Raw genomic sequence first — 16,407 nt, 5'->3', positions numbered from 1 at the left:
TATAAGGAACAAACGGAGTAAGAGGAGGAGGAGGAGGAGGAGGAGGAGGAGGAGGAAAAAGACACGAAGATGTGGAGGTAAAAGGTATCGAAAGGAAGGTAAAAGGTATCGAAAGAGAAAGAGAGAGAGAGAGAGAGAGAGAGAGAGAGAGAGAGAGAGAGAGAGAGAGAGAGAGAGAGAGAGAGAGAGAGAGAGCAAAAGATATTGAAAAAACAACAAAAATTAACAAAAAGGACGAGAAAAATTAGGAATAAATAAAAAAAAAAGGAGAAAACAATAAAGAAAGCAAGATAAACAAACAGAAAAAAACATGAAAATAAAAAAAAACAATGAACTGAAACTTACAAAAGACAAAAAATAGACAAAAAAAAAAAAAAAAAGAAAAAAGAAAAAACAGACATAAAACAATAAAAAACAAAGAAAAAAGTCATAAATAAACCAGACACACACACACACAAAAAAAAAAAAATTCCAAACAGACCCCTAAAAAAAAAAAAAAAAAAAAAAAACACACACACACACACACAAATGAGATAAATAAACAAACACAAGTAAATATATAGATAAATAAAAAATATATATATTCCAAACAGACCCCTGTAGAGACCCCTCCATGCACCACTTACCGGGCGTCGAGGAAGCGAGAACGAAGAATCATGACCGCTTCACAGGTGGACTGCTTCAGCTGCATTTGTATCGAGGAGAACTTCTTGTGAATGATCTGTACCATGCGCTCGATCTCCTTGGGTGTGATGGGCCTGGTGCGCGACTGTTCCCTCAGCAGGTTCATGACGTGGGTGGTGAACTCATTACAAGCCTGCCATGGGGGAGAGAGAGCGCTGGGTGAGTGAGGGAGTGAGTGAGGGAAAAAGAGAAGGAAGGTAAGAGAGGGAGGAAAGGCATTATTAAGGTAAGGTAAGGTTAGGTTATAAAGTGTTGAGTGAGTGAGTGAGTGAGTGAGTGAGTGAGTGAGTGAGTGAGTGAGGGAGAGAGGATGGGATGGAGGGAAGGAAGGAAGTTATTTATGAAGGTTAGGTTGGGTTAGGTTATAAAATGTGAGTGAGTGAGTGAGTGAGTGAGTGAGTGAGTGAGTGAATGAGTGAGGTTATTGCAATTTTAGGGAGCTTGTGTCGTTGGGTTGTTTATATGTGAATGGGAGGGAGGGAGGGAGGGAGGGAGGGAGGAGGAGGGGAGATGGCATTTATTAAGAATTAGGTTAATCCAGATAACAAAATTGTGGGTGGGTGGGTGGGTGGGTGGGTGAGTTAGTGAATGAATGAATATGAGAGAGAGAGAGAGAGAGAGAGAGAGAGAGAGAGAGAGAGAGAGAGAGAGAGAGAGAGAGAGAGAGAGAAAGTCAATATTTAAGTAAGTCAAAGAACAAATACATAATACAATGAACTGGGAGATGATGAGTACGTGAGTAAATAAAGAGAAAGTACAGTCAATAGTCAGTGTGTGTGTGTGTGTGTGTGTGTGTGTGTGTGTGTGTGTGTGTGTGTGTGTGTGTGTGTGAGAGAGAGAGAGAGAGAGAGAGAGAGAGAGAGAGAGAGAGAGAGAGAGAGAGAGAGAGAGAGAGAGAGAGAGAGAGAGAGAGAGAGAGAGAGAGAGAGAGAGAGAGAGAGAGAGAGAGAGAGAGAGAGAGAGAGAGACCGCAACAAATGGGCGACTTACATAAATTTACCTGTTGATAATCGTAACACTACATTAAAGAGAGAGAGAGAGAGAGAGAGAGAGAGAGAGAGAGAGAGAGAGAGAGAGAGAGAGAGAGAGAGAGAGAGAGAGAGAGAGAGAGAGAGAGGTTATAGGTCCATTTCACCATCTTGGTTTTAGTCTTATCATGAGAAATTACACTGCACTGTTAGTCTCTCTCTCTCTCTCTCTCTCTCTCTCTCTCTCACGCACCCAGTATATTCTATTTCCTCGTATAACATTTCCCATAAGCCTCGTTACGACAGAGAGAGAGAGAGAGAGAGAGAGAGAGAGAGAGAGAGAGAGAGAGAGAGAGAGAGAGAGAGAGAGAGAGAGAGAGAGAGAGAGAGAGAGAGAGAGAGAGAGAGAGAGAGATTGGTTACGAGTGAAGTGCTGGAAGGGGAAAAAGGAGGAAAATGGGAGGAAAAGGAAGCCCGTGGTGGTGGCAATGATGGTGGTGGAGATAGTGGTGGTGGTGGTGGTGGTGGTGGTGGAGCGGCCTCGGGATGGTGAACACTTCCAATAATCAATACTGGTGATGATGTACCTTAGAACACACTCCCATACTTCACCTGCTGGCCACACCTCCACCTCCACCTCCACCTCCTCCACCTGTTCTATCCACCTTTCCTCCTGTGTCCTCTCTTTATTTCTGTCTATACCCATTTTTCCTTTTTTGTTCTTTATTCACAACTCCACCTGTTCCTCTTCTCCTTTTTTCATCCATCTTTTCCATGTCCTTTCTTTTATTCCATCCTCTCTTCCACCTGTTTTTAGTGTTTCTCTTTCTCCTTCCTTTTTTAACATTTCCATCTTTTCCTTCATCCTCTCTATCACCTTTCTTAGTTCTTCCTATCTTCTTCCTTCCTTCACTCTTCTCCCTGTTTTATCTATGTTGTTTATGTCCTTCCTTTCATTCACTTCTCTCTACTCCCTGTTTTTTATTCGCTTTCCCTCTGCCTTCCTTCCTTAATTCACACTTCTACCTTTTTCATCTACGCTTTTTGTCCTTCCTTTTATCAATTTTTCCCTTTCACCTGTTCTAGCGATGTTTCCTGTCTTTTCTTTCATTGACTTCTCTCTATCGCCTGTTTTCATTCCTTTTCCCTCTGTTTACTGTTGTTGTTTTTTCATTTACGCCTTCTCTGTCCTTTTTATTCAACTTTCTCTTCCACCTGTTTTAGCGATGTCTTCTTTGTCTCTCCTTTTATCCAGTTCTCTCCACCGCCTGTTTTTATTCGTGTTCCCTCTGTCTACCTTCCTTAATTCACACGACAACAACACTCGGCGCGGTTTCAAAACAGAGTAGTGGTTGGGATGAGCGTCAATTCAACTCTATTTCTGCTTTTCCAATTGGTTTCCTTGCATGCTTTTCCTTTAGAGTGGCCAGCAAAACCTTCACTGAGATCTGGATAGCTTTTTTTCACATAGACGCAACTCAATTTCGCGAAAGAAACATTGATTTTTTGAGTTCCTTCCTGCACTCACTCACTCACACTCACACATACTTGGCTTCTTCTAAACTCATTTCCACATAGGCTGAATCTCTTGCTTACAACACACTATACTTTTACGCTCTAACTAAGCCCTTTCCTGTTCTATTACACCCTCGGCAGCTACACCTCGTGGGTAAAAGCTCTTCCCTACACCCTTATTTACACCCCCACACCAGCCCTGCACACCCTGGCCTCTAACACTAATCGATATGGGTCGTGCTGCTACTACATTCCCTCCCGCCTCCCAGTTTCACCTCAGACCTACACGCTATCAAGAGGTGCTTTTAACCCCTTCAGTACTGAGACACGTTTACCTTGATTTTTTTGGGTATGGTTAGACGATTTTATTTGCATTAGGAAAGGTCTGGAGGTCAAAATATTAATAGCCACAGTCTTCACTATTCTAATCCCAACATTTGTTTCTGAAGCTGTACAGAATCGCCAAAATATTAACCAGAATGGATATGAAACGCGTCCTGGTACTGAAGAGATGAAGTGGTGTTAGGGTATTAGTGAAGGGTTTTTACACCTGTTTACACCTTGAAGTACTCGTCATTGTGTGTTGGATGACTCTCTACACCTGCAAGTTTAAGTCAAGTGTCTTTTTTTTATTAAGCACTCAATACTTTTCAGGATTTGCTTCAAGGATAGCACTTTTTATCAGTCTTCCAGCACTCACCACTCTTTAGCACCCTGAACTCTCTCTCTCTCTCTCTCTCTCTCTCTCTCTCTCTCTCTCTCTCGTTCAGTATAAGGCACTATCTTCTAGCACTCTCTTGCCTACAACACCGCCACCTGCCACCACACAAGGTCTCTCTCTCTCTCTCTCTCTCTCTCTCTCTCTCTCTCTCTCTCTCTCTCTCTCATCCATCAAGCCACGTCATCCCGCAGCCAACCAATATTGTAATGCATTTATGACACTCCCTGTTAGCTCTCTCTCTCTCTCTCTCTCTCTCTCTCTCTCTCTCTCTCTCTCTCTCTCTCTCGTGTGTTTGTTTTTATCTCTTCATCTTTATGTCTCTATTTTTCTGTTTTCACTGCCGTTTTGAATTCAATCTCTCTCTCTCTCTCTCTCTCTCTCTCTCTCTCAAATAAATAAAAGAAAGACAAACGAAAAAACAAAAACAAAAAATAAATAAAAACTGAAAAAATAAAAGACGTGCATAACAATCACACGCAATTAGAAAAAATAAATAAATAAATAAACTGAGTGTGTGTCTGTATGTACGTGTGAGCGAGCCGATGCACTCCAGCGGGCCGTGGGAAATTGACACTTAAGTTAACAGTCACTTAGGGCAAAAATAGCTTGAATATCCCACCTGACTGAGTGACTGACTGATACTAAGCTAGAAGGCCACGTGCTAATGTTTATACAGGCGCCAGTGTGTATGTATGTATGTATGTATGTGTGTGTGTGTGTGTATGTATTTTTTTTTTCTCTCTCTCTCTCTGGTTCTTATATATAACCATCTTGAAGCAAATAACAACAACAATAACACACACACACACACACACACACACACACACACACACACAGTTACCTCTCACAAAGAAATGCGACAAAGGAAAAGATCTCTCCCTCCCTCCCACTCTCCCTCCCCTCCCACTCTCCCACTCTCCCTCCTCCTTTCCTCCTTTATCCCCTTTCTCTCCTCTCCCTCTCTCTTACACGTATCCCTTTATGTGTACAGAGAGAGAGAGAGAGAGAGAGAGAGAGAGAGAGAGAGAGAGAGAGAGAGAGAGAGAGAGAGAGAGAGAGAGAGAGAGAGAGAGAGAGAGAGAGAGAGAGAGAGAGAGGCGTGGGAGTGTTCCATTTGTTCCACCAACTTGAAGAGAGAGAGAAGAGAGAGAGAGAGAGAGAGAGAGAGAGAGAGAGAGAGAGAGAGAGAGAGAGAGAGAGAGAGAGAGAGAGAGATATAATGTACCAAAGAGAAAGAATAGGCTTAATACCTCTCTCTCTCTCTCTCAATTTTTCTATGCACATATATCAATTATTATTTTTTATTATTGTTATTATCATTATTATCAATATTATAATTTGGAGGAGGAGGAGGAGGAGGAGGAGGAGGAGGAGGAGGAGGAGGAGGAAGCACAAACAGTTCCATTTCAGAATAGCACTGCGAAGGAACACACACACACACACACACACACACACACACACACACACACACACACACACACATACACAGAACACTCACCACGCCGCCATTACACTAAACCCAGGATCACCACGTCCTCTCAGTTCCATCACCAGCCTCCTCCTCCTCCTCCTCCTCTTCTTCTTCCTCCACCTCCTCCACTTGTATTCTCCACTTTTCCTTCATATCTCCGGTTTGTCTTCATTTTCCCATTTTTTTCTTTATTCGTTTATTACTTACTAGAGAGAGAGAGAGAGAGAGAGAGAGAGAGAGAGAGAGAGAGAGAGAGAGAGAGAGAGAGAGAGAGAACAACACCATAACAAGCGGAGGCGGGGATCAAGAGAGAGAGAGAGAGAGAGAGAGAGAGAGAGAGAGAGAGAGAGAGAGAGAGAGAGAGAGAGAGAGAGAGAGAGAGAGACACACACACACACACACACACGACACAAACCTTCCTAACACAACCAAACTATACGCATCTTAACATTTCCCCCTCATAACACCACCCCCCCCTCTCTCTCTCTCTCTCTCTCTCTCTCCCAGGAAAGAAATCCCTCCCGGTAATCCCTCCAGATGGGTTTCCTCATTACGCCTCTGGAAGCTTGCCGGATTAATGGATCTTTGAAATTGAGTTGCATGTTGTATTAATCCCAAAGCGAGGCGGTTTTCTCTCAATTCACACATATTTTAATTATCTGAGATGTTGCTTCCTCTTCCTCTTCCTCTTTCTTCTCTCCTTCCTCTTCCTCTTCTTCTTCCTCCTCTCCTCCTCTTCCTCCAGTCGCTATTGTGAGGTAAGAGGTAAAGGAAAGAGAATAGAAGAGAAAGGAGGGATACAGGAGACGAGAGAGAGAGAGAGAGAGAGAGAGAGAGAGAGAGAGAGAGAGAGAGAGAGAGAGAGAGAGAGAGAGAGAGAGAGAGAGAGAGAGAGAGAGAGACTAATTCGAGGAAGATCAGTGGAAGAGGACAAACCTAGAAGAGAATGAGGAAGAGGAAGAGGGAGAGGAAGAAGAAAAGGAGAAGGAGGAAAGAGAAGAATAAGAAAAATATGAAGAGAAAGAAGAGGAGGTGGAGAGGAGAAAATGAGTAATAGGAAGTAGAAGAAGAAAAAGAAGAAGAAGAAGAAGAAGAAGAAGAAGAAGAAGATGATGATGAAGAAAAGAAAAAAAAGAAAAGAAGAAAGGATGTGGAAAAGCTGAAGATAAAAAGGAAGAGAACTAGAAAGAAGAGGAAGAAGAAAAAAGAGAAGGAAAAAGAGAAAGAGGAGGAAGAACAAGCCAAAATACGTGTGATAAAAGGTTTCTCTTGCAACGCGTGTAGGGATTAGGGTAAGGAGGAGGAGGAGGAGGAGGAGGAGGAGGAGGAGGAGGAGGGGCGGCCATTTCCTTCATCATAAGGAGGCGAGAAAAGGGCGCCCATTTCCCAGGAGGAGGAGGAGGAGGAGGAGGAGGAGGAGCAAAATGTCAGGAATGAAAGTTGTTGTTATCATCACATCTTGTCATCACTTCCTCGCTGACCAGGAGGAGGAGGAGGAGGAGGAGGAGGAGGAGGAGGAGGAGGAGGAGGAGGAGGAGGAGGAGGAGGAGGAGGAGGAGTGAGGAGAGAGAGAGAGAGAGAGAGAGAGAGAGAGAGAGAGAGAGAGAGAGAGAGAGAGAGAGAGAGAGAGAGAGAGAGAGAGAGAGAGAGAGAGAACGAACAAACTAACCAAGAGAGAGAGAAAAAAAAAATGAAGCACTGAATACCAAGGAGAGATTAAACATCACTCGAATCTTTCCCTCCAGCTCCTCCATCAGTCCCTCCACCTTCCCTCCACCCCTCCATCACACCTCCTGCTGGGGATGTGGACGCCAGAAAGGTCAGTCGCCTTTTACAATCAATGGAGAGTAATTTTCAAAAGCCTTACAAGTCTTTGATACAACCCGCTCTCCCTCGCTCTCCCGCACTCTCACCCTTACTCCCAGGGGCTCTAAGGGTGCACTGGGGGTCGGGGGGAGGGTGAAGGGGCAGGGTGAGGGCGGGGGAAGCTCATCAAGGCAGCATTTAGTTATATTGAGAGTGTGTTGTGTGGTGGCGTTCCTCAAGGTAAGGTGTGTGTCCCTCTCTCTTTCTCCTTCACTCCTTTCCATCTTGCCAAGCGTTTTTCTTTTTTTTTTCTGTTGGTCTGACCGTCTCTCTCTCTCTCTCTCTCACCCAATCAGAGGCAGACGACAATCAAGACTTAAGAATCAAAAAGTAGATGGTTTCAATGGTGCTCTCTCTCTCTCTCTCTCTCTCTCTCTCTCTCTCTCAATTAGTCTCTCTCTCTCTCCCTTCCCGTAAAGAAATGGAGAGAAACGAAGGATAGAAAAGAAAGAGTTATTAGACTAGGAGGTAAAATGGAAGGGAGGAAATAAATAAAAGACAGGAAGGACGAGAAAAGTGTGGAAAAAATAGGAAAAGAAGAACGAAAGACAAAGAAAATAAGGAAAATAAGAAATAACACGAAAATAAAGAGTCAGAGAGAGAGAGAGAGAGAGAGAGAGAGAGAGAGAGAGAGAGAGAGAGAGAGAGAGAGAGAGAGAGAGAGAGAGAGAGACACGAAGACGGAATGAACAAGAAGAAAACGAAAGAAATAGAATCAATACCCTCGTTTTCTTCGACCAGGGACCATTCGGGAAAGAGAAAAAGGGAAATACTTTAAGTTACGGAACAGTAGCGTCATTATATTTCCCATTTTCTTTACCTGGAACGGAACGAGGGGAACTAAAACAAACATAGAAAATGGCTAAATAACGGGATCTTAGTGTGGGTGGCTAGAAGAAGGAGGAGGAGGAGGAGGAGGAGGAGGAGGAGGAGGAGGAGGAGGAGGAGGAGGAAGGAAGGATGGTGCAGGCGAGCGCAAGTCTGCCAGCTTTTCAGGGCATATCTCACCCACCACCCTATTACTTCAGCCAGGCGTCCCCCCCTCTCTCTCTCTCTCTCTCTCAGACTCACAGCTTCTCACCCTCCACCTTCTCTTTCCTTCTTCTTTTTCTTTATTCTTGCTTCTTCCACCTCTCTCTCATCCACTTCCTATCCACATTTAGTTTTCCATCTCCTATTTTTTTTTTATTTATCCACTCATAGTCGAAGTTTTTTTTATCCACATCATATCCATCTTCCTATACCTATTCCACTGTGCTGAGCCTTAAAATCCACCTATTTCACCCATTCTTCATAACACTTCCATCCACATTCTGTCACGTTATCCAATATTTCATTAGTTATCCACCTCAATTTACGCTTTCATCCACTTGGTCTCTCCATAATGCCTTATCCATTCTTTATCCACTCTACAGGTACTTCATCCAGCATCCACATCTCGCAGTCCACCTCGCCACCTTCACTCATCCACTAGACACTTCACAAATCATCCACAGGTACCCACAATCCACTTCCTCACTCATCTCTCATCCATTTAGCTTCATAACCTATCCACATACCCTCACTCGTCCCATCCACCGTGTCATCTCCTCAGGCGTGTGATGTGTGCACCTGTGTGAGCTAATGAGTGTCACCTGTGCAGTGTTTATACAGGTAAGGTTAATTATCACCTGTAATTTTTCACCTGTTTTCAATTTTTTTCCATCTATATTTCATTTTTCCATCATTGTTTCCCTTTATCAATTTTCTATGTTCTTTTCATCTTTATTATTATTCTCTTTATCTTCTACTTATTCTGTATTTTCTGTTCTTACTTTTCCTCCTCCTCCTCCTCCTCCTCCTCCTCTTTACGTTTCTATACCTTCCCGTGCTCTAAAACAATTCTTCCTCCTCCTCCTCTTACTCTTCCCTCCTCCTCTCTTCCTCCATCTCCTCCTCCTCCTCCTCCTCCTCCTCGTCCATTATTTGGTAACTTGCTTCCTTATCACCATTTGCCACTCACCAAACACCCTCTCCTCCTCCTCCTCTTCCTCCTCCATCTCCCCTCAGTCGCATTTCCCTCCCTACCCTTCTTTCCATAACTCTCTCCTTACCCCCTTTCTCTCCACCTCCCCCCTCTCTGTATCCTTAAGAGGGAGGGTGTGATATACTAATACACATACTCTCTCTCTCTCTCTCTCTCTCTCTCTATGCATCGTCACGCCTCTCTGTTCCAATACTCCTCAACACACAACCTCTGCTTTGTCACTGAGTGAGAGAGAGAGAGAGAGAGAGAGAGAGAGAGAGAGAGAGAGAGAGAGAGAGAGAGAGAGAGAGAGAGAGAGAGAGAGAGAGAGAGAGAGAGAGAGAGAGGTGTTTCATTTCAATATCACGTTGAATATTGATTTTGTTCTGCTTCTTAATGCTCTCTCTCTCTCTCTCTCTCTCTCTCTCTCTCTCTCCAGACAATCCCCTCATCCCCACATCTCCTCCAGCACCTGATTCACAACTTGGAGCTTCGAATAAACCAGTGAGCAAATCCGAAGCTTCATATAAAGCAGCGAACGTTTCACATAACTCCGCCATGATATCTTCCTCACTCACACCGAATCTTCCTCCTCCTCCTCCTCCTCCTCCTCCTCCTCCTTCCTTCCTTCCTTCGAGAGACCCAAAGAGGCATAACTCGAGGTATCTTTTTCGTTTTGCTTTCTCTAAAGTTTCGAAGCTTCGGGAGTTTTGTTGTTGTTGTTTTATTTGTTTTTGAAGGTTATGTTTGTTTTTATAAATTTCGAAGGTTTGTCTTTGTTTTTAATGATTTTTTTGATGTTTTGTGTGTATTATATGATTTTGAAGCTATTTTGTATCTATTTTTTTTATTCGTTTTGAAGCTTTTATTGTTTTTACGTGACTTTAGAAGATTTTTGGTTTGTTTATAGTAGTTTTTTTTAAAGCTCCATGTTAGTTTTCACTCATTTTGAAGCTTCAGTGTTTGTGTTCACTTGTTTTGAAGCTTTTTTTATTTATTTTCATTCGTTTTTAAGCTTTTCTTGTTAGTATTATGTAAGATTCGAAGCTTTTGTTCGTTTTACCCAACTTTCGAAACTCTACCAATATTTTTAGTCATTTGTTTGCAGCTCCATGTTAGCTTTCACTCATTTTGAAGCTTCTATGTTCATTTCTACAAGTTTCGAAGCTTCTTTTTGTTTGTTTTTACTTTTTACTAATTGTTTGAAGCTTAGTTAGTTTCCACCTGTTATTGAAGCTTTCGTGTTTGTTTTTCACTTGTTTCGAAGCTCTACGATTGTTTTCACTCGAGTTTCAAAGGTGTGTGTTTGTTTTCAGTCGTATCGAAGCGTCGGATCGGAGGTTCGTTCGCAAACAGAGCAATTTGATCATTAAATCTTGGCATGAAACTTGAAAGGCGGAAAAATGCATCTTAATGAGCTTTAATTACAGGCTGCCTTCACTTAACCCGCCTTAACCTACCTGTCTTAAATTACCGGTGTTTTTTTTTCTCTTTCCTTTTACTTCTCTCTCTCTCTCTCTCTCTCTCTCTCTCTCTCTCTCTCTCTCTCTCTCTCTCTCAGGTGCACGCTTAGGTTTCCAGGTCCAGTTTATTTCCCTTCCCCCGAAAATAATCTTAAGTAAACGTACGAGACAAAGAAGATAAAGACGAACAGGAGATGGGAAAAATAAGATAAGGATGAAGGTGGACAGAAGAGGAAAGCAAAGAAAAGAAAACCAAAGGAGGGAAGAGTGAAAGATCTTCGAGGAGGAGGAGGAGGAGGAAAAGAAGAGAAAGAAGAAAAAGAAAAAGAAGAAAGAAAGACAAAAGAAGATGAAGAAGAACAAGAGATGGGAAAATAATAATATAAGGAAGACGGTGGAGAGAAAAGAAAAGTGAAAGAAGAAGAAGAAGAAGAAGAAGAAGAAGAAGAAGAAGAAGAAGGTCAGATGAGAATAATAAAAAAAAGAAAGATTTAAACACTACTAATTATTCATAATAATAATAATAATAATAATAATAATAATAATAATAATAATGCTAAAAAATTAACAAAATAAATATAAATCAGACGAAAAGATAAAGAAAATGAGATGAAAAGGAAAAAAAAGAGAAAATGAGAGAAAACAGAAAATAATGATAAAAAAAGATTAGACAAGGTGATTTATGTCTTACGTGAAGGTAGATTAAGGTTCATAATTCCTTTAATTCCCCTCAACCTTCCCAAGCTTCCTTCCCCTCCTCCCCTCCCTTTGTCTCTCTCTCTCTCTCTCTCTCTCTCTCTCTCTCTCTCTCTCTCTCTCTCTCTCTCTCTCTCTCTCTCGCTTCCCCTCCCTCTCTCCCCTTTCCTTCCACAAAACTCCACAATTCCTGGAGACAAAAGACTACTCTCTCTCTCTCTCTCTCTCTCTCTCTCTCTCTCTCTAAGTACTGGCGCAACACAGCAGGCAACCACCTCCTCTTCCTCTTCCTCTTCCTCCTCCTCCTCCTCTTAATTTTCCTCTTTTGTGGAGGCTTTACGCTCTATATATTAATTTTTCTTCCTATCCTCCTCCTCCTCTTTCTTTTTCCAGCCTGTCGTTATATTCCTCCTCCTCCTCCTCCTCCTGGTCCTCTTCCTTCTTGTTACACAGTTCCTCTTTTTTTTTCTTCTCTCTCCCTCCTTGTTCTTTCCTCCTTTTCCTCACTACACACTTTTTCTCTCCTCCTCCTCCTCCACCACTATCACCACCACTACCACTACTACTACTATTACTACAACCACAATTATTTTTTATTTCGTCCCTTCAACACAAACATTTAAAACCATCCTTACTCTTACTATTTGAAAACACACGCACACACACACACGCGCACATATACACACACACACACACACACACGCACACTCCACCTCAGCTTTCATTAAGGAGATATGTTAGACTTATAAAACACACACCACACTTCAAATCACCCAAAACACACCTTAACCAAACAAACACACTCAATCACACACCCAGGAGAGAAAACATGAGTGCTTTAAGAGTCCGGCATTAGGAAAGCGTGGATAAAAGTAAATATTATGAGGAGGAGTGAGGAGAGAGGAAAAAATGGGGGAGGAGGACACAGATATAAGCCTGAGACGCGACGCGGGACGGGAAAATCTAACCATTTCTATTCTGGAGCGTCCTGGGGCTTGTGTGAGACTCTGGGCCCAGCTGGGGGAGATGGTGGAGGCAGCGCCATCTGCGTCACTCTGGGGGCGTCACACACACACGCACACACACACACACATGGACATCTACCACACCCTTGAAATCAAACACACACACAAACCTGCCACAGCTCTGTCACTCTACAAAAGCTGACTTCAATACAACCATTACCTCAGTTACCTCTCTCTCTCTCTCTCTCTCTCTCTCTCTCTCTCTCCCCATCACTTAGGGCCCAGCAGGAGGGTTGGCTGCACAGGTAGGACACGCAGGCAGGTAGGCAGGTAGGTTCGTCATAACTTCAGTGAGGGAGAGGCTTTGCAAATGTTGGTGTTCCAGTGTGTCAATCTCTCTCTCTCTCTCTCTCTCTCTCTCTCTCTCTCTGGTGCGTTTAATGTTTTGTGGATAAATTCGTAATGGTGTGAATTTTTTTTATCGTTATCTACAGGAGGAGGAGGAGGAGGAGGAGGAGGAGGAGGAGGAGGAGGAGGAGGAGGAGGAGGAGGAGGAGGAGGAGGAGGAGGAGGAGGAGGAGGAGGAGGAGGAGGAGGAGGAGGAGGAGGAGGGAGGAGGACAAGAACAAATGAGAAATCACAATATCAAACAACACAACACAACACAACACAGAGAGAGAGAGAGAGAGAGAGAGAGAGAGAGAGAGAGAGAGAGAGAGAGAGAGAGAGAGAGAGAGAGAGAGAGAGAGAGAGAGAGAGAGAGAGAGAGAGAGAGAGAGAGAGAGAGAGGGGAGAGCCAGGAACAACACATCATACCAACCACCACCACCACCAAAAAAAAAAAAAAAAAAAAAAAAAAAAATAAACATCACAGGTCAAACATATCCTATCACCACCACCACCACCACCACCACCACCACCACCACCACACCCTTACCCCCTCCCCATCCCTCCCACATCACCACACAAAAAGGTAGAAAAAAAGGGAAGCGGAACAGAACACACACACACACACACACACACACACACACACACACACACACCCTCACCATAACCTCACCATAACGCACCAAAAATTGTAATTACACACATAGTTCTGATCCAATATAGAACGTGTGTGTGTGTGTGTGTGTGTGTGTGTGTGTGTGTGTGTGTGTGTGTGTGTAGCGAGGACACTCAGTTGGCTTACAATAATTCGATAGCAAAACCCACTCGACAATATTACGCTACGAGACTGACACAAGGGGAGGAGGAGGAGGAGGAGGAGGAGGAGGAGGAGGAGGAGGAGGAGGAGGAGGAGGAGGTGTGAGGGGAAGAGGTAGGAATGGAGGGATGGAAAAGAGGGTGAGTGAGAGGCACAGGGGAAGAGAGAGAGAGAGAGAGAGAGAGAGAGAGAGAGAGAGAGAGAGAGAGAGAGAGAGAGAGAGAGAGAGAGAGAGAGAGATGGAACATTGGTGGGTGAGGGGAATCAGCGATAAAACAAAACACACACACACACACACACACACACACACACACACACACACACACACACACACACACACACACAGGAAGAATACAAAGATAAAAAAAAGAAAAGAAAAAGAACGATAGAGACATGGAAAGGGGGAAAAACGAAGAGAGAGAGAGAGAGAGAGAGAGAGAGAGAGAGAGAGAGAGAGAGAGAGAGAGAGAGAGAGAGAGAGAGAGAGAGAGGGTGACTTCTTACACTATACATTCAATATTTGGGAACATGTGGCCGAGAGAAATAAATAGTTTGTCTTTTATTGAATATCAGATCGAGTCTTTCCCAGCCCCGACACTGACGCCCCGACGCAATTACCCGGCGGGAGATACATCGGCCCCGATAAAATACACCGACGCGGCTCCCGATAAGGAAAAAAAAGAATGTATATATATATGGAGAAAGCGAACGAAAAACCGGAGGGTGAAATACGAGAAAGTGAAAAAAGTAAAAAAAAAAAAAAAGGTTTAAAATAAAAACGCGGGAAAAAATGTAGTGGGTGTTTAAAATATAGATGAAAAAAATTGTACTGCGTGGAAGTAAAACGTGAGGAATTATTGTTTTGGGATGGAAATAAATGAACCGAGTGAAATAAATGAGTGTAAATGATGGAGGTAATGATGGAAAGTTTGCTGAATACATAAAGAGATAGAGAATTTATATGGAGTGAGTGGAAAGAGAAGAAAATCACAAGGATGAAACTCAAATGAATGTAAAAAAAAAAAAAAAAGACTGAAAATGAAAATACCAAGAAAAATATTAAATGCAGAAAAAAAACAAATAACCAAAAATTTGACAAAACTAAGAAAAGGAAACAATAAAAATAAGGAAAGAAAAAAAAAGGAAGTAATGAGAAATAAAGTGAAGGAAAATAAACAAAACGCAAAGATAAAAGATAATACAAATAAGAACTGAAAAAAAAGAGAAAGAAAAAAGGGAGAGAAAAATAAAAAGGAAGGGAGGGAGAAAGAAAGAATGAAGAAAGAATGAAAGAAGGAATAAATAACAGAATCTGAATGAAAAATCTGGAACACACACACACACACACACACACACACACACACACACACACGAACGAAAAACAAAGAAAAAAATAAAAAGAAATGAAAGGAAAACAGGAATAAGGGAAAACAGGAATAATGAAAGGAAATAAAACACCAAACAATAGAAAAGAAGAAGAAAAGAAGTAAAAATAAACAATAATTAAAAACACGAAAACTATAACTTCAACTATTTAATGGCGTGTGTGTTTGTCTGAAGGAAGGAACCTCTCTCTCTCTCTCTCTCTCTGCTACATTTGGAATAAATATAAAAAAAACACGGTACAGTTTCAAGCAGGGTCGTTTGGAGGGAGGGAGGGAAGGAGAGAAGGAAGGGAGGGAAGGACGGGAGGGAAAGGCGGGACAAGAGAGTGAGAGAGAGAGAGAGAGAGAGGGAGAGAGAGAGAGAGAGAGAGAGAGAGAGAGAGAGAGAGAGAGAGAGAGAGAGAGAGAGAGAGAGAGAGAGAGAGAGAGAGAGAGAGAGAGAGAGAGAGAGAGAGAGGCACTGCTGTAACGACCGCCCTGCGCCTCCACACACACACACACACACACACACACACACACACACACACACACACACACACACACACACACACACACACACAACAACAACAACAACAACAACAACAACATATCAACACAAACACACAAACACACACACAGCGGAACCCCGAGAAACACACAAACGCACGCACAAAACCCCCCAAGAGAGAGAGAGAGAGAGAGAGAGAGAGAGAGAGAGAGAGAGAGAGAGAGAGAGAGAGAGAGCACGCCTTAAAAATCCTAGCGCCGAAACTCTCCTGCGCCAGAGGTAACAAAGGCAGACCGTGATGGACGTTCGCTTCGCCATTTCTGACTCAAAATTGCCTTCGTGAAATACTTGCGCTCGGAGGACGTGGCTGGAATACGGGCGGCCCTCCTGCTGCTGCTGCCGAGGTGGGGAGAGAGAGGGAGAGGGATAGGGGGAGAGGGAGAGAGGGGGACGCTGTGAGGGGAAGGTAAGGGGGTGTTTTGAGGGAGGGGACGCGAAGAGTGGTATGTTGTGAGGTGTAAGAAGCATGGAGGCTGTATAGGACGCTTTGAAGGATGTAGGATATGTGTTTTTGTAGGATTCAAAGGGTGTGAAGGCTTATAGGATGTGTTTTTGTAGGATTCTAAAGGTGTGAGGCCGTGAAGGATGTGTTTTTGTAGGATTCTAAGGATGTGAGGGTGTATAGGATGTGTTTGCAGGATTCTAAGGGTGTGAGACCGTATAGGATGTTTTTGTAGGATTCTAAGGATGTGAGGGTGTATAGGATGTTTTTGCAGGATTCTAAGGGTGTGAGACCGTAAAGGATGTTTTTGTAGGATTCTAAGGGTGTGAGGCTGTAAAGGACGCTTGAAGGATGTAGGATGTTTTTTGTAGGATTATGTGAGTATGAATCTCTATAGGATATTTTTTGTAGGATTCTAGGAGAGCGAGGCTGTATAGGATGTGTTTTTATTGATTCTAAGAGTGGGATGTGTTTT

The 16,407-nt window shown here is 43.0% G+C and overlaps 1 protein-coding gene across 8 annotated transcripts in view; it reads right to left on the bottom strand.

Annotated features, from left to right (window-relative positions):
- LOC123513404 (homeobox protein extradenticle-like) overlaps window positions 1-16,407 on the bottom strand; it is a 371,960-nt gene that overhangs the window by 22,932 nt on the left and 332,621 nt on the right. For all 8 annotated transcript variants that reach the window (XM_045270554.1, XM_045270550.1, XM_045270555.1 and 5 more), the window contains exon 4: window positions 627-817. In XM_045270554.1, the coding sequence (XP_045126489.1) occupies window positions 627-817 (191 nt within the window). The remainder of the gene's footprint in view (window positions 1-626; window positions 818-16,407) is intronic.

The sequence above is a fragment of the Portunus trituberculatus genome, chromosome 36 (assembly GCF_017591435.1).
Source record: "Portunus trituberculatus isolate SZX2019 chromosome 36, ASM1759143v1, whole genome shotgun sequence".
Lineage (NCBI taxonomy): Eukaryota > Metazoa > Arthropoda > Malacostraca > Decapoda > Portunidae > Portunus > Portunus trituberculatus.
The sequence above is the reverse complement of the archived record's forward strand: the minus strand, read 5'-3'. Positions and strand labels throughout refer to the sequence as shown.